This window comes from Callospermophilus lateralis, chromosome 3, assembly GCF_048772815.1.
Source record: "Callospermophilus lateralis isolate mCalLat2 chromosome 3, mCalLat2.hap1, whole genome shotgun sequence".
NCBI lineage: Eukaryota > Metazoa > Chordata > Mammalia > Rodentia > Sciuridae > Callospermophilus > Callospermophilus lateralis.
Window position 1 is genome coordinate 34,122,793 of NC_135307.1, and position 19,575 is coordinate 34,142,367.

The following is a 19,575-nucleotide window of genomic DNA, read 5'->3' on the forward strand; positions in this document are numbered from 1 at the left end:
TCACAACATGCTGATGACCACTTTGTCACCTTGCATATATCTATCTATGCTTTGTTTAAGGTGAAGCTGAGGACATACTAGAAACAGAAAAGAGTATGCTGCAGCTGCCAAAAGGAATGATCTCTTTTGAAAGCCTTGAAAAAGCCAGAAGGGAACAGAGTAAATTTCTCATGGACAAATGAAGCAGGGTTTATCCACTGACTCTCAAAGCACAGAATTGTTGGCTTGAATCACGGTTTTTCATAATTTTTTTAAATGCTCAAGATTTTGATATAATGGATTTTATTTTGAAATAATAAAATGCAAGATGAATTTTGTTGAAATATTTTAAAATAAAGTTTATAATATTCAACACAAAATCATGGGGGTACTCCAAAAAATTTTACATTTCATATATATGTATGTTTTATAACTGTCTAAATAAAAAATAAAAAATTATAATGCCTGGAAGCAAAAAAAAAAAAAAAAAAAAGAAAGAAATAAAAACCCAGGGAATTTATAAGAAAAAGCTAATTTCTAAATCTGCCTGTGTGCCCTAGCACAAAATTGAAAACAAGACACATTCTTTTATATATTTGCCAACCACATAACCAAGATAAGAGTAGGAATTAAGCCTAGATAAGGAACTGCTATAAATAAATAAGGAAAACATTCAAATAGAAAAAAAAGAAACCCAAGATTATAAAAGGCAGTTCAAAGATGTGGAAAGAGAAATGGTTGTGATATATAAAACATTCATTTCCACAGTTATTACAAAAAATTAAAGTGAAAGAGAAGAAATTACTGTTATTTCTATCAGATAAACAAAATCAAAGTCTGATATAGTTGTCAAGCATATGGGAAGATGGGGCAGTTTTATTTTTCCAGAGGAGAAAAACAATCATATGGAGAAGAGTCTATGCAACCACTTAGGGAAACAATTAGCCTTAACTATTTAAAAAGATACAAATCTAAAAATCCAGTCAATCCAATTCCTGATATTTACTACACCAAAGAAATTCATATTTGTGAACAGGAGACAATTATGAGGATACAGTAGTATTTAAAAATAACAAGAAAAATCAATCAATAGTGGAATGGTCAAGGGTAGTTTACTCATACAATGCAAATACACAGCTATTTCAAGCAAAGAAGTAGTTTCCCACAAATTTTCATAAGATGACTCTTAAAAATATCGTGTTGAGTAAGTAATGTCAAAGAGTTATATATTGTGTGGAACTATTTAGGAGAAACCTCAAAATGCAAACACAACTCGAGGTATTGTTTAATGACAAATGGCTGTAAGGGTGAAATGTGAAAGGACCTGTAGGGAACCTTCCCAATTGTGACTAATTCTTTGGAAGAGAAGACATTCCATTAGCTCTGTCTGTAATGCTTGAGAAAACAAAACAAAATTAACTATGTATTTACTCATGTTTCTAGATAAAAAGGAGTCCATTAAGTTATTTTCTATACTTTTTTTATGTGGGACTTATGTAATAAAATTAAAAAAAACGTTAAGTGGATAGCAACAACCACAATTTTTATGATCTCTATCTGCCCACCAAATTGAGAAGGGAATCCTTATTAACTATCCTTTTGCAAGATGTATTCTCATTAGGCTACATATATATAAAAAAAGTTTTCTTTGAGAAAAAATTTTAATGAGTTTATGAATTAAAAGATATTCAGTTGGTGGGGTGGAGTGCCCCTGTAGTTCCAGCCATCCTGGAGGCCTAGCCAGGAAGATCTCAGGTCCATTGTTCCAAGGCCAGCCAGGTCAACAAAGTGAGAGCCTGTCTCAAAACAAAACAAAATGTGAAGACTGGTCCACCTGAAACACACAAACCAGAAGCTCCCTGCCCAGTCCCAGTGCACAGTTTTTTAATACACAGAAAGAGAAAATGAAAAAGAAAAACCAAATCAATTGGCTCTTACCAATAAGAGATGTACCATAGACATTGTACTGTGAAATTCCTTGACTCGCAGTTTGTTTTACAGTTTTTTCTAGGAGTTTTAAAAGTCAGATAATGAATTTGGAATAATTTTTACATATGATTGGAGTAGCTTTCATTGGTTTGAAATATATAAGAATAAAATAGGATGCAATGCTTAGTTGGAATTTGTGGTCAGCATTAGAGCTGAGGCACTACCAAGGATGTAAAAGGTGGGGAGATGTGAAAAGGTGGGGAGATTTGAGATGATCTGGGAACCTTACTACTGATTCTGTGGCTTCATTTGGTATGTGGGTTGGGAACTTTGTAAAGGAACCAGGGAGGGGCTGAGTACAGATTTCCATGGAATAAGTTAAGTGTTTCCATTTGGGCTTCTTTATGGGGCAGTCAAACAAAAGTAAATCTTTGAAATTTGGAAGTTAACAGAAACTTCTTCTCCAGATGAATTTTCAGCTTAAACTGGAGGAGAATCTTTACTCAATTCAATGTCCAAAGAAGGAAATATTTTTGTTTTGGACAATATTTACACAATTATCAGTTTTGAATGTTTCACAGATGAAATGGCATTTGGGGAGAGGTTTTGTCTCCCAGAAAACTCTAACAAGAGTAGCAGAATTGTTGCAGACCACAGACGTGCACTTGGAATCAACATGGCTGCATGTTGGGATTCAGGGGTCCACCACTCTCCCTTCCCTCTTCCTTCCAGGACTTCTAATTAAACTAAGAAAAAACAGAGTTACATTATAAATAATATGACTGTACTTCTGCTGTCATTGTCACTTCTGACACTGGAGAGATTTCAGAACCCAGGAACCTGTTGGATCTCCTTTGTCTGAGCAGATGCTGTGCCTCTGTGAAGGTTCCAGTCCCCATGGTTTGGGTGAGTGGGAAGGACAGGGCTTCTGTTGGGAAACCAAGAATTGGTAAGAGTGTTTCACCACAGGATGTGACAAGAGATCAATCAAAATGAGTGAAAATTTGCAGTCACAGCCAGAATTCATATTTTATTTCAGAGAAGTCCCTGAGATCTCAGGTTAATTAACTAATCTTATAGATTTTTCAATGATCATTTTCCTTCAAATACTTTCTTAGATATTAAGCTGTTTACTTTACCAAATACTACCTGTCAATTACATCACAAGAAAGGGCAGCACAGTGTCAAGGATGGGACAAACTCTGCAATTGAAGTGTCAGCACATCCAAACAAGACCCTCCTGGAAACCACATTTCAGAGGCAGTTGCCACTTGCTGCTGAGACCCTGCACCTCCAACTACCAGCAGCATAGAGCAGGAACAGATCAACAAAGGGTAATTCTGCAGTCATGCTGCTCTCCTGGCTTTGGTGGGCATCCCAGTGTCCACCTGCTTCAGGACAAATGCCATAAAATTGCAAACCAGCTGCTTATGCATATCTAGAGAGGAATAGGACAGAGGAGTAGAGCTCAATTTATTATACATTCTTCCCTGCACCACAAACTGATCTGATATTTAAACCTATATCCAGGAACTGGAGCTGTTTTAGAGAACATGTCTGTAACTTTCTTCTCTTTTGGCCTTTTGGTCTCTTAATATTCATTCACCCAGTAAAGCAATGGGACCAAAAGGAAGATCAACAGCTGTGTTCCACACCATCATATAGCAGCATGCAGAAATTCAGTCAAGTTCTTCGGTGTTGACTGGCCCCTAAGTCATTGCAGTCAATCAGCACATTCTGCAGGATTAGATTATAGCCTTGTGTCACAGAAAGACTTGGCATGCTTATGAGGATGTTATTTTACAAATAAAAATGTAGAAAAAATATACAAAATTTAGCAAGTGAGGGTGAATTATTCAGATCAATGGGATAGAAAGTGTGGTATAAAAACAGTTCTTCAAAACACAATATAATAAGTTAAATTCCTTTTGTGGAGGTAGCAGGATTAAACATCTTCATCTTTTTAGAATCTAGTAAATAAAATGCAACATCACATTTTGAAAAAATAATAATTTATTCCTGTTGTACTTTAACAAAAACATAATCAATGAATACTTGCTAAAAGTCAGAAGGACTGACCTTTATCATTGACTTAGATGTGTCTTTATTAATTCTAGAATTTAAATAGGCTCCAGAACTCCGTAAGGAAGAAGAAAGTGATTCTGTAACTATTTTGGTTAACATTGCCTTTCATGGAGAAAGACAGAGGCCCAGGAGGATTTTCTTCTTCTAAATTTCATTAGGTTCTCAATGGAGAAAAGTAAATATGTGTTAAATTAGTGACCTGTGAATAGATTACAAAGACAGTCCATGACTCATAATAAATTCTACTTTCAATGGATGCTCCAAATTATTCCACTGAATAACATCAACGTGTGTAAACCTGTTCTGTCTGCAGCTCCCTCAGCTCTAACCCTCAACACTAATGACTTTTCTCATGCTCCCTGTGTAGCTTCTGTCTAACTTAGTTACCAGGGAAAGAGAAGCAGGCAAAGTAACAGTTTGGGGTGAACCACAATTTTTCTCTCATCTGTGCACAGACCTTGTGGTCTATAAACGTAAGAACCCCATTTCCTATTGGGGGTATAGCATGGGAACCCAGGAAGTACATATGTACACTGCCAGGCTCTCAGGCACTGAACTCTGGGTCTGAGGCTGAAATAACACTTTTGTGCAGAGGGATATGAGCCACATGCCGCTCTCCCACCTGCTGTGGGTGTCCATGGCCTTTATCTACTCCTACTCTGGTAGGTTGGGTTCAAACATGGCTAAGGATGTTAAGGAGGAAAGGACTGCACACGGGCATATGGTGCTCCACTTGCAAGAAAGGGGGAATGCAGGAAAGCAATCTCTGGCTCCAGTTTGTTTTGGTTTTGTGTCCTATATTAGTCTAATGTTTATAATGTTTTAATCACTACATCAGAGGATCAGCCCTGTTTTCTGATTGTTCCCACAGGATTCAGTGTGGCCCAGAAAGTGATTCAAGTCCAGCCAGCCACCTCTGGTCAGGAGGGAGGAGCAGTCACCCTGGACTGTTCATATGGAACGAGTTGGAGTGCATACATTTTATTTTGGTACAAACAACTTCCCAGTGGAGAGATCATTTTCCTTATTCGTCAGGGCTCTTCTGGTGAAAATGAAATCAGAGGTCGCTATTCTGTCCAGTTCAGAAGAGCAGTTAAATCCGTCAGCCTTACCATTTCACCCTTACAGCTGGAAGACTCAGCAAAGTATTTCTGTGCTCTCTGGGAACCCACAGTGTTTGAATTGATGGTAAAAGCTGAACAAAAACTCAGGAGCTCCATGGGAGATGGGTCCTGCTGCAGAAGCCAGCTGAGATGCACCTGCAGCGCCCAGACAAGAAGGTAGTGACTGTGGCTGCCTACTCTGTGGTTTAGATCAGAAGATTCAATTCTAAGTAAAAGTTGCTTCTATCCCATTTGGAAAGAGGTCTCTGCAGCAACTTTCTTCTATGTTTGACTTAAAATAAATTATATAGAACATGCTTAAAGTTGTCTAAAGTTGAAATAACTTGCACCATCATAGTTTACAGAGGTAGTTTCACTTAAAATTGCTCACAGCATGAATCTTGATCTACATATTTGGAATAGAAAAGAAAATTTATTTTTTAGCCCTTTCCCCTTAGGCTATGTGTTAGCTATTTCATCAAAGAATAACCACCATGGATGTTGGAGAATAAGATTACTTGTAAGGATTAGATGTCAGCCAATATCTGGCTCTGGTGGTAGAGTCTGTGCAAAGCTGTTGACATTGCAACTATTATTGAGCCTCAGTTTACCAAAGGTCTGCTGGACTATATTTGGGAAGGATAGATGAAGGAGGACATGAACTTGGTTGTACTGTGACTTGTAAGGATATAGTGGATCCCCTGAGGACAATGGGAAGGTACAAGAACAAACTAAAACTTATCTGTCCCTTAACTCCTTCAGTCTTATTTGGTCTATGACTTTTAGGTGAAGCAGTTCATTTGCCATCACACTACAGGACAAAGAGGAGCTGCAGGAGGAAGTGTGGTGGGAAGTGAAGCAGCTGTGAATCCAGAGTAAGATGAGCTGGCAGATCACAGCACGTGTTTGAGCTGCCCCTGTGGCTAATTAATGCTCCAAACCTGCAGTGACTATAGGGAAGGGCTGCTGCCCACCTTCCAGGTCTTTTGCATTTCTTTTGTGGACAATGCTAAGCCAGAACAATATTGGGAAGCAAGTATTGAGAAAATATTTCCATATACTTTAGCTGAGAAAATATAAAGCTCCCATAACACCCCCTTGCCAACTTGGCATCCATATGAACCTTCTTTAATGACACTTATTGTTCAAATAGACAATGAAAAAACCATTCCACCAGTTTATATGATGTAACTACTCCTCACTCAATCAAAAACAAGCTAACCCTCTCCCCAAAGGATACAGAGTTCATTAGTCTATCTCAGGGTCATAGTTATTTCTCTTTTCTCTGTATCACACTGTTCCACTGATATTCTACAGAATAACTAATAGATATAAAAAGATATAAGATTAACTCTCTTTAGTAAATCTTATGGCGGTACACGAAAGAAAATAAAGCATGCTCTCTATATATCAGAATATATTCATGTTAAAATAAAAAATAAGTTTCACAACTCTTATAGTCCTTGGTTCCACAAATGGTCATGTGACTTGATCTGGCTTTATAATTATCTATTATCTTACCCATTCCATAATCTTTGCCCATAACCAGCATCTCCACCCACAGACAAACTTGATCTTCTTCAGTCAGGAACAATCCCATGTGTGAGATCAGAAAGTTGAATAAGAAATTCTTTAAGTACACTACTCTGGTTTTAAAAAGAGAATGAATTCAAATCCACATTTGGGGTACCCAGTTAAGACAAAATGACAACTAAAATCTTGACAACAAGGCAGAGAAAGTTTGTACAGTATATTCTCAGAAACAACATTATGAATAATGCCTGTCTTCTCATTAGAAGAAGTAGAAGTCATTGTAGAAACGTTGTTTTTGTAGAAACACTGTTTCTACAAAAAAGCATTTTTAAACTAATTAAATAAAGATAACTAAAACATTCAAGTTAACTTCCTATGAACATGAAATATGTTTTAAATTGTCTTTTGTTAGGAATTAGTCTTTAACCAGGGCACAGCAGCCCATGTTAGCATATGCCTGTGCCAGTTCAAATCCAGCCTGAATAATTTAGCCAGATTCTGTATCCAAAAAAAAAAAAATCACTTTTTTCACTTTTAAAATTAATTCATTTTAGTTATACATAATAATAGGGTTCATTTAGACATAATTATACATGCATGGAATATATTTTGCTTTAATTCAATCCCTAGTACTTTGCCTTTCCCTCCACTCCTCCTTCTCCTTGTTACTTTTCCTCCACTGATCTTTCTTCTACCTATTTATAGTTTTCTTTTTCTTGTAATTAGTGCCTTGTAGATATACATAAAGGTAAGATTCACTGTGGTATATTCATTTATGTACATAGGAAATTTGGGTCAGATACATTACACAGTTCTTCCCCTCTCCCATCTCTCCTCCTTCCCCCCAAATCCCCTTCCTGTATTCCATTGATCTCTCTTCTATTCTCACAGGATTTCCTTCTCCTCCTTTTTCTTTCCCCCCTTATTTTGGTTCAACTTCCTCATATCAGAAAAAAAACTTTTGACCTTTGACTTTCTAGGTCCAGCTTATTTCACTTAACCTGATGGTCTTCAGTTCCATCCATTTATTGGCAAATTCCATAATTTAATTTTCTTATTGCTAATACTCCATTGTATGTATATATCACATTTTCTTTATCCATCTATTGATGGGAATCTGAGTAGTTTCCATAGCTTGTTTATTGTGAATTGCTTTGCTATAAACATTGATGTGCCTGTATCCCTATAGCATGATGATTTTAGTTATTTTAGGTATGTATCAAGGTTAATACCTGTCCCATATGGTGGTTCTATTCCTTTTTTTTTTTTTTTTTGAGGAAATTCCAAACTTCTTTCTAGAGTGGTTGTACTAATTTGCAGTTTTACCAAAAATGTAGGAGTATATTCACTCCCCAACATCCTCACCTACATTTTTTTATTATTTGTATTCTTGATAATTGCCTTTCTGACTGAAATGAGATGAAATCTCAGTGTAATTTTTATTTACATTTCCCTGATTGTTAGAGATGTTGAACATTTTTTCATATATTCATTGGTCATATTTATATTTCTTCTTTTGAGATGTGTCTGTTTAGACCTTTTGCTCATTTATTAATTGTGTGTGTTGAGTTTTTTGAGTTACTTATGTATGCTGGATATTAATTACCTATATGAGGAGTAGTTGGCCTAGATCTTCCCCCAATCTGTAAGCTCTGTCTTCACACTCTTAATTGTTTCCTTTGTGGTGCAGAAGCTTTCTAATTTCATGTACCATTATGATTCTTGGTTTTATTTCTTGTGCTTTAAGAGTCTTGTTAAGGAAGTTGATACCTGTGACAAAATGTGAGCCTATGTTCACTTCTAACAGTTTCAGAATTTCCGAACTTATTCTGAGATCTTTGATTCACCTTGAATTGACTTTTGTATAGAATGACAGATAGAGGTCAAGTTTCATTCTTTACAAATAGATGTCAGTTTCCCCAGCAACATTTGTTAAAAAGGTTGTCTTTTCTCTAACATGTGTTTTTGACACCTTTATGAGCATCAGGTGACTGTATTTACATGGGTTTGTCTGTTTGTCTTCTATTCTATTCCATTGATCTTTTTAATCTGTTTTGGTGCCAGTACTATGCTGTTTTTGTTACTATAGCTCTGTAGTATAATTTGGAGTCTGGTATTGTGATGCCTTCAGTCTGGTGTTGTGATGCCTTCAGCATATTTTTGCTCAGAATTGTTAAGCTATTCTGGGTCTCTTATTTTTTTGTTTTAAAACTGTTTTTTTTTCTAGTTCTGTAAAGAATGTCATTAGTATTTTTAAAAAATATTTTTAGTTGTAGTTGTACACAATACCTTTATTTTATTTATTTATTTATTTTTATGTGGTGCTGAGGATTGAGTCCAAGGCATGTGTGAGGCAGGCACTCCATCACTGAGTTACAACCTCAGTCCACCATTGGTATTTTGATTGGAATTACATTGAATCTGTATAATGCTTTAGGTAGTACAGCCTTTTTTGACAATATTGATTCTGCCTATTCAAGAACATTGGAATTCTTTTCATCTTCTAAGGTCTTCTTTATTTTATTTCTTCAGTGTTTTATAGTTTTCATTCTAGAGGTCCTTAACTTCCATTGTTAGATCAGGTTCCAAGTATTTTATTTTTTATTATTGAAGTTATTGTGGATGGGATAGTTTTCCTAATTTCTATTTCAGCAGATTCATTATTAGAGTATGGGAAAGCAATTGATTTATTTATGTTAACTTTATAACCTTATAATTTTATAACCTGTTACTTTACTAAATTTGTTAACAAGGTGGAAAGTGCATTCATAGATTGGAAAATGGTATTTGTAATGCATCTTACTTTCTTTGTGTAAGACAGGTTCTCACTAGGTTGCCTATGATGGCCCTGAACTCCTGAGCTTAAAGAATCCTCAACCCTCACTTTCCCCAGAGACTGGATTTAGATATATAACATGCCTGCTCAGTAATGCATATTTTTGAAAAAGAACTCGACTGCAGAATGTTCTTAAAACAAATAATAAAAGAAACAATAAAAATGGCAAAATCTTAGCCATTTTAGAAACATGATCCTCAGTATCTTATAAGTATACACAAGCACCAATTATTACCCATTGGGGAAATGAAAATAAAACTCCATTTGAGTGTTCATCTGTGTTCTTTCAATATCCTGAGTGTATTTGTGTAGTCAGGAGGAAACTGAGACCCCAATAAGATAGGGAAAAATAATGATGACCTTCAAGGGAAGGTTTTCCAGATGCTTCCAACATAAGGAAAGATGAAAAGAACAGTAGCAAACCATAGAGTTGGGCAGGTTTTACTAAGAAAAAACAATGTTGATGTTTGTTGAGCTACTAAATGTGAGGCACTGTATGTATTACACATTTCAGAATCATTATCTAATTTACACATTAAAACCCTATGTAATAGGTTTTATTTTTCCTATCTTTAATATTTTGGAGACAAAAACTAACTCTTCCTGATTTTGAAGAGCACCTCTAAATTTTCTTGTCATCTAGAGTGTCGCATCTTGGAGGGCTCCTGAAGAGCAAAATTTGGCTATAGAGAACCAGTGTCTCCACAGCAGACGGCTGGATGTTTCAGTGATGGTAATATTACTGATTTCAAAAGGATCTCAAGGGAATTGGAGAAAAAGATGCCAAACCAGGTACAAATTCCCCAAAGGGAACTGTGAGCCCCTAAATAAATCTTCCTCCTTTATAATTGTTCTGGTTGGGTCCTTTAGTCATTGTAGTGAAAAAGTTGACTAAAACACTGGGCAAGACATGTCACCTCTCACATATTCAATTTCATTTTCTTTAAGGAACCTGTCACTTTCTGTGGGCACTGGGCTACGCATTGACATTCATCATCTTTTTGCTTCATTTTGGTTTATACTACCAATACCCACAGGAGAAATGAAGAAATCAAACATTAAAATTATTAAGTAACCTTTCAATATCACTGAACTAATGAAAAACAGGCTAGAAAGGCAACCCATGGTTATGTTGTCAAGAATGTTGCTGCACTGCTGTGCTAAAGGAAGATATAACTGACCTCAAAGAGTTCCAATAAGAATTAAAGAATACATACATGCAGGTACTCAACCAGATCCTCCCTGTAAAATATTGGGGATTGAGAAACTCAATCAAATATTGCAGTGGAGTCTATTCAAAAGGCAAAGCTCACAATATTCTTCTGAGGTGTATTTTGCAATTACAGAGCAGAATCCAAATAGATTTTTATGATGTATCTTGCTTTTTACTGTGAGAACTCAGTGAATTCAAATATTAAAAATTTGGGAGAGGTTGGGAGGTAGAAGTGCCTACAACACAATGTTCCCTATAATGGTTCATTTTTCTCCACCAAAGACTTTATTTATTTATTTTGGTACCAGAGATTGAACTCCCAACTCCCAGGGATTGAACACCCAACCACTGAGCCACATCCCCATCCCGTTTTACTTTTTATTTAAAAACAGGGTCTCATTAAGTTTCTGAGGGCCTCACTAAGTTGCTGAAGCTGACTTTGAACTTGGAATCTTCCTGTCTCAGCCCACCCCAAGTCCCTCAGATTACAGGGCATGCACTGCTGTGCCTGGCCATCAATGACTCTTGTTCCCACTTCTCAAGATATCTCTTTAATACAGTAAAGAATAGAATAATAAACACAATTTCACTTAGTAGAGAAAAATCTCGCAACTTGTGCAATATGCCAAGTTTCATTTACAAAGTATCCAACTACTCTGCAGCCCAAATCACCTCATATATTGCATCTGTCATTTCAAGTCAATCACTTTCACATCAGGCAGGGCAATAGTTCAAAAACCAGCCAGCTCTCCTGAATCTTCTATGGCATGATTACTGCTATGGGAAATTTACTGGCTTTGGTTCAGCAAAGGTAGCCCCTGTTGCCACCATTTAACCCAAGAATAAGAGAGACAGACAGGAGTGGGCGAAAATCACCAAATATTTTAGCTGAATACCAGGTAGTACCGCTTCAGCCAGGAGCTGCTCCCTTTCTCCACACAGAGATGGTGCTAGAAAGAAAATATATTTAGGCAGTTTTCACAAAGTAGTGACATTTGAGTCAAGACAAAGAGGGAGTACAGAGGTACACCATAGGGATATTTGAAAGGCTAGCATTGCAGGCAGAGAGTAAAGGCAAAGCGCAAAAGTACTGATATGGAAACATGCCTGAGAAGTTTCAGGAATAATCTTTCCCTCTAGTCCCTTATACCTTCCAGAACACTGTCATAAAAGAGACTGGCTAATGCACACAGCACTGCTAACTGGTTAGTTGATGACTGTTTTAATTACAGAAATAGAAATAGTAATTATAAAAAAGGGAAAGAGAATTTGGAAAGGAAGCACTGAAATAGGCAAATTTGGTGGGAAAGTAAATTTATAAGCCATTTGGCAGTTAATTAACTGAAAAGACCTGAAAACCAAAGTGTCTAAGATTATAAGGAAAGCCCTAATGACCTAAATTGAATATTATGTAAAAAATAAATGGCGTTCACAAAATGCATCCATAGTGATTATTGAGAAGGTAATGAAAAATAATCACATCAACTGTGGCATTGCTGCTTGGTAGAAATATAAACAGTACCACAGTTGTAAAGTGATCTTCTAAGATTTTTTCTAAAAAAATTTATATATATTTTTAGTTGTTGATGGACCTTTGTTTTATTTATTCATTTATATATGATGCTAAGACTGGAATCTAATGCATCACACATGCAAGGCAAGCACTCTGCCACTCAGCCACATCCCCAGACCTATTCTGTATTTTATTTAGTGCCAGGGTTTCACTAAGTTGCTTAGCACCTCACTTTTGCTGAGGCTGGCTTTGAACTCATAATCCTCCTGCCTCAGCCTTCTGAACCACTGGGAGTACAGGCGTGAGCCACCTCACCCAGCCTAGCACATATCTTTGATTGATAGGATAACTAGTGATTTTACTCATTTTCCAAAATATGAATCTTATTTAATTAAAAGTATTTCTGGGGCTTGGGATATAGCTCAGTTGGCAGAGTGCTTGCCTCACATGTACAATCTCCTGGGTTCAATTCCCAGCACCACTACACACACACACACACACACACACACACACACACACGCACACACACACACTCACATGCACACGCATACACATATATGAGGACTTTCTAATGCATCTTTTTGTAAATTTTTTAAAATTCCTCTTTGCTTTGAAGTTTGGTAATGCCGCTCCTGTTACTTAAACTTCAAATGAGAAGAGAGAGATACCTCCTGACTGGTTGTGCAGCTTACACTGAAGTCATAGTCTTATACGAATTGTTCACATTTACTGAGTTCTTACTGTGTATGATGCACTCTCAAAGCATTTTATGTGCATTATCCCATCTAGCCCTCTTCATAGCATTCTATTTTACAGAAAGAACATTGATACTTGGAGACTGTTAAGTGGCTTTTCCAAGCTCACTCAGAGAGATTAAATGAAATAGTTGTGTTTCAAAACCAAGTGTGTTTGAGGCTGGAGCACAATCTCTTAACCAATTCTTCCAGTGCCCATCAACTTTTCTCTCCCAATTATTCTTATGGACCAGCACTAAGTGTATAGAATTCCACTTTTATAACACTACTCACTTACTCAAAAGCCTCAGTAATTCTTTGATAATAAGTAACCTACAAACTCACTCAGTATTTAAAAGCTTCTGTTTTCTGGATCCGAACTGAACTCTCCATCCTTCTTGATTTCCCACTATACTCCAGCCCACTCTTTTTCTTCCATCCATCCATCTCTTCAGCCATCTCTTCAGCCATCTCTCCTCAGAAGAACTTAAATGTATTTGAGGAAATGACAACAGTACATCCATCCTGGCAAAAGTGAAGTAGAAAGAAAGAAATTCTAACATAAACCATCAGAAGACTGGTATATTAAAAAAAAAACATTTTGAAATACTTCTTCAGAAGGAATTTTGCATGAATTGGAAAAACTCTTACTGATTTGAATTCTTGGTGGATGCAAACTGAGTTTCTATTTATGCTAGTCCAGTAATATCAAGAAAAAGTGTTTTGAAGTCAATGAACTTCCTATGGGAGTCCAGGAGTGGTGGCAAGAGGAGGTTCACTACCAGGATCTGAGATTCTGCCATGGCCCCCCCTGTGCTTTTCATTATCCAGAATACATGACAACCTCTCATGTGTGGTTGGATCAGAACAGTTCAACTGGGCAATGGAATGGAGGCTCTGGGAAACCTGGTCACTTGTCCTAAGTCCAACCTTAATACTGCAAATTCCATTTCAAGTGCTGAGACTCAGCAGGCTTGCTACTTACAGATGTGATCTGAGAACCAGCATCATCAGAGTCTCCAGAAAACTTGATAAAACTTGAACTGTCCAGCCCACACCAGACCTAATGGAATAGGATCTTCCTCATAACAAAATCCTCAGGCGATTCCTATGCTCATCCTTTGAGAAGCCTTGCTCTAGAGCCTATTCTGTTAGCCTAACAACCCTCTGAACACAAGAGGGCAGAGTTTCCTAATACCCCAGAGCCTTTCTCAATTTTTAAAAATTGTACAGACTCCTTGGGGTAGAGTATTATAATTGGATACATAGACACAGTGTGCTATGATCAGATCAGGGTAGTTAACATTTCCATCAGCTTAAACATTTAAAACAGTTTTGATTAATAAGAAATAATTGGACATATGTGGAAAAGTATGATATTTCAATTCATTTGTATAATATATACTAATCAAATCAGAGTTATTTATATCTCCAATCATTACTTTTTATTTGAAACTTTTGAGCTTCTCTCTTCTAATTATTCAGAAAATACGTAATAAGATATGGTGAACTAAAGTCACCCCACTGTGACTACTACCTCAACATTATTGTATTTTGGTACCCAATATCCAACCCCCCTCTATTCCCTCACTCTTCCCAGGTTTTTGAAAACACTATTATATTTTCCAAAGGACTTTTAAAGAAATCTACATATAGAAGAGAGCATTTGGCATTTTTTCTTTTTTTTGTCTGATATATTTCAGTTAACATAATGTCTTCAGTTTCATCCATTTTGCAAATGATGGATATCTTTGCTTTTCATAGCTGAATAATAATATATTTTGTATTCATACTACATTTTTAATCCATATAACCATTAATTCTTCTAGGGTGATTCTGTTTTTTCACAATCTGAATGATGCAGCAATAAAAATGGCATATAGGTGTCTCTTGATTACCTGATATCATTTATTTTCAATATATACTCAGAAATGGGATAGCTGGATCCTACTATAGATCTATTTTAGTTTTTGCAGAAACATCCACATTGTTCTCCATAGTGGCTATTCTAGTTTTCTACACAGCAGAGGAAACCATTCACAATGTGAAAAGGCAAACTAGAGAATAGGGAAAAATGTTTGCCAACTATTCAATTGACAAAGGTGTATATAAAGAACTTAATAAAAAACAACAATTCAGTTCAAAATGGCCTAAGGATATGAATGGACACTTGTCAGAAAACATTCAGTTGGATAAGAAATTTATGAAATATGTTCAATTACATTCACAGTCCAGTAAATACAAGTCAAAACCATGTTGATATATCACGTCAGTCCATTTAGAATGGTTGTTATAAAAAAGATGATAAATAACAAATGCTGGTGAAGAAGTGGAGATAAAGGACTCTGATACGCTGTTGGTGGGAATGTCAATTCAGCCAGCCTTTCTCAAGTTTGGAAAGAAGCTCTCTCTGGAGTTGTATTTGGCCAGTGAGTGTAAACATGCTGATTGGCTGGTAGGAAGACAGAAGCTTCCTCCTAGGGATAGAAGAACCTCAGTAGCACCCACAGCTGAAGACCATGGCTTCTGACTGAGGCTGAGTCCACAAACCAGGCCACAGCTGGGAGCAGCATGAAGCCATTCCTGGGAGGTGTCCTGGTGATTCTGGTGATGCTGTGGCTTCACGTGCACAGTGAGTTGGCGGTTTCCTGGTGAGGGGACAGAGAGATCCAGGGACATATCACCACACAGAACAGAGGGGAAGGACCAGGATTTGTTGTATTTCATCTTTGGCTGTATCTGGGATGGTGGGAAGAAAGCTGACTCCTAGGGTTGTTAAATGTGGTGACCAACCCTCCTTTCTGGCATTATGCTCTCTCCAGGGGCTGATGGCCAGAAGGTGGAACAGAATCCTCAGGTCTCCAGCATCCAGGAGGGTGAAAATTCTTCTCTAACCTGTCACTATACAAATTATTCTCCAGAGTCCTTCCAATGGTACTGACAAGATACAGGGGGAGGCCTCTTCTTGATACTAGTGCATAAAAATGAGGGTGAAAAACAGAAAGGAAGACTGAGAGTCACCTTTGATACCACACCAAACAGAGTGCCTTGCATATCACAGCCTCCCAGCCTGCAAACTCAACCTCCTACCTCTTTGATTGCCTGATATCATTTATTTTCAATATATACCTCTGTGCCCTGCCTCACAGCAGCATCCTGGCAACAGCTTCCTATATGCAAACTTGTAACTTCTTCCAGTCCACAGAGCTGGTGACTGTGCTGTCCCCAAAGACTTGCCACATCTCCTGCAAAATAAAGGGGGGGGGGGAAACTCATTTGAAAGGTACAAAGTGTGGGGGAAGGGCTTTGGGTTGTCCAGGAGCAGGGGATCCTTCATCAGTCTCAGAATTACAATGCTGACTGTATGACTGAAAAACTTGTGAGGTTTGGAGGTCTCAGCTTTCTCATCTGAAAATAATGGGCTCAAATATGTGGTTCTCAAGTAGCTCTGAGGTTCAGAATCTAATTTTTCTAAAACAAGCAATATCCTGAAAAATGCCAGAGAGCAGGAAAGGGATATGATTTTTTTCCCCAGTAAGACATTTTTTTGGTGAGTTATAATTATACATGATCATGGGATTCATTATGTCATATTCATGTATACATATAACATACATGATCAATCATCAATCATCAGTTTGATAAATCTTTTTTCCCAGGACCTCCCCTTTCCCTCTCCTTCTCCTTCTCCTTCCCCTAATCCATTACTTCTATTCTACTGATCTGCTCTCTATTATTATTTTTTAATTAGTGCATGATATATATTCACTATTCCTTGTGGTCAATGTGTCAGATTCATTGTGGTATAGATATCCATAGACATAGCATAATTTGTTAGATTTCATTCCCTAGTTACTTTCCCATGACCTCACCTCTTATCCCCTTCATCTACTCCTTTGGTGTTCTTTCCTCATTTTCACAAGGACCCTCCTTTTAAATTCCATTTTCTCCATTTTTCTCTAGCTTCCACATTTGAGAGAAAACATTTGACCCTTGTTTTCCTGAATCTGTCTTATTTCACTTAGCATGACATTCTCCAGGTCCATTTATCCACAAATGACAGAATTTCATTCTTTGTTATGGGTGAGTAAAACTTCATTGTGTATATATACAATAGTTTGTTTTTCCAATCATCCATTGACAGGCACCTAAGTTGATTCATATCTTAGGTATTATGAATTTTGTTGCTATAAACATTGGTATGCATAAATTACTATAGTGTGTTGCTTTAAGATCTTCTGAGTAAATACCAAGGAGTGGGAGAGCTGAATCATGTGGTGGTTCTATTCCTAATCTTTTGAGGAATGTCTACACTGATTTCGAAAATGGTTGTCCTAATTTACAACAGTGTATAAGTGTACCATTCCCCCCACATCCTTGTAAGCAATTAATGTTCTTTGTATTCTTGATGGTTGCCATTCTAACTGGAGTGAGATGAAATCTGTGTTGTTTTGATTTGTATTTTCCTGATTGCTTGGGATGCTGAATTTTTTTTCATTTATTCATTGATAATTTGTATTTCTTCTTTTGAGAAAATATATTTAGAATTTTTTCCCATTTATTAATTTGGTTATTAAATGGGTTTTTTTGGTGTTAAGTTTTTTGATTTCTTTATTTATTCTGAATTTTAAACTCCTGTTGGAGGTCTAGCTGGCAAAGATTTTCCTCTGTTTTGTAGGTTCTATCTTAATGCTCTTAATTGTTTCCTTCACTGTGCAGAAGCTTTTAAATTTAATTCCATCCCTCTTATTGAATTTTGATTTTATATCTTGAGCTTTAGGAGTCTTTTTAAGGCGGTTGATGCTTATGCCAATATGTTGGAGTGTTGTCTTTATGCTTTCTTCTGGCAGACACAGTGTTTCTCTTAATTCATTCATCATATGTTCTTTTAATTTCTTTTTATTAATCATTTTAATAATCTATTTTTGGTAGTGTTTCTCTGGATTTTCATACCTCTTCATATGTTTGAATCCTTTGTTGAAGGATTGTAAATTTTATGGGGAGATTTATTTGCATATTTCCAGAGTTCTTGGGTTTGTGCATCTGTTAAGATGGTTTTCTGTTCCTCTTTTATGAGGGTATCTTTTGATGTTGGATATCTCTTTTGCAATAAGTCCTGCACTGTTGCTCTAACTTAATTTCAACACCTAGGAACAGCATAATCCAAGTTTTATTGCCTATCTCTCAATTTGCTACTGCAGTACTGCTAATTTAATTCACTCTTAGAGAGCTGCTGCAACATGTGAGTTCCTCTGAGCCTGTGTCTTGAAAACTCTGTTTTTGTTGTAGGATCAGATGCCTAAGAGTGGGGCCTGAGGTCCTCCCCAGCTCTCCCGACTTTATTCCTGGTTGTTGCTTTGGGGTTTTCTTTATTTCTTTTTTTAATCTTCCCAAGTCTATTGTTGAAGCTTGAGGTGGGTTGATTTGTTTATGGAACAAGTGTGCTGTCCCCTGGCTGAGCTGTGGGTAGAGCTCAGCAGCAAAGTCTCTACCCTATGTACTTGTATTTTCTCAGTCACTTCCCAGCCTCCCTCAGAAAAAAGGAAAACAACAGCAACAAACAGCGGTGAACAACATACAGCATTAAAATAAATACCCGGTGCCCACTATGACATCTAAAAAAGAGGAATGGCAGGGTCATTCATTAAAATTCCAGCTGAAGAAAAACACACTCACATTTTCAATCCCCATTACCTTGTTCTGCTTTTTCCACAGCACTTACTACTAACAGGCTATAAAATTTATTTTTATCACATTTTTTGTTTACTCTGTTTTCTCAGTAAAGTGAAAGCTCTAGGAGAGCGGAAATTTCCGTCTGATTTATTCACTAATGTATCCTATCATACATAACAGAGCCTGGTGCTTAACAGGGCCTCACAGGAACTCAATGCTGTTTATTGATCAGTCTAGTCGGTGATAAACAGATAGATTATATATACTGATTCAATCTATCCTTATTTGCTGATGACATGATTCTATATTTAGAAGGCCTGAAAATGACACTAGAAAGCTTTTAGAACTCATGAATGAATTCAGCAAAGTAGCAGGATACAAAATTAACATCCTATCATGAGTGCCCTTGGAGGATCTAGGCTAGAATCAGGTGCTTTTCAAATGCAGGTATATTGAACACACTCTTAAAATACACAGAACAGTACTAGTCTCATTCCTCCTTGGCAGCAAGTACCTCAGAATTAACAGACCACGTTCCACTGGGAACTGGACATCTCTTGGCTTCTGAGGTGTCAGATGCTTATAGCTCTGTGGGGAACAGGAGTGGCAGCTGATTTCGCAGTGACAGCAGAGCAGCAAGGAAGGTACTGTGGAAGAGTGCATCTGTAGTCGCCTCCCTGAGGGCTTCTTCCCTCCCCATGAGTTGACCAGACAGCAGTGCTGGGGGAGAGTGCTCCTGCCATGGTAGCAGGCTTCAGGGAGTCTCCAAGAGTTTGGCCTCCCTGAGTGATTCTCTCCAGGGAGTTGTGCTTTTGTGAGGCTTTTATAGGTCCCCTCCCAGGCTATATTACCTCGCTGTCATAATAGTCGCCATCCTACCTTCTGCTACTTGCAGAAGGGGCAGAAGGATAAGGGGCAGGTGGGTTGTCACATGTCTAAGTTAGCTGTCAGCTCCTGCTGTTGCGTGCTTGCTTCTT

The 19,575-nt window shown here is 37.3% G+C and overlaps 1 gene segment (V, D, J or C); it reads left to right on the forward strand.

The window, feature by feature from the left end:
* The first annotated feature begins 4,600 nt into the window (after window positions 1-4,600).
* The window catches only part of LOC143641527 (T cell receptor alpha variable 13-1-like), a 29,694-nt gene continuing 14,719 nt past the window's right edge, over window positions 4,601-19,575 (forward strand). Inside the window, 1 exon segment of the V gene segment in view lies at window positions 4,601-4,655. Within this exon segment, the coding sequence occupies window positions 4,601-4,655 (55 nt within the window).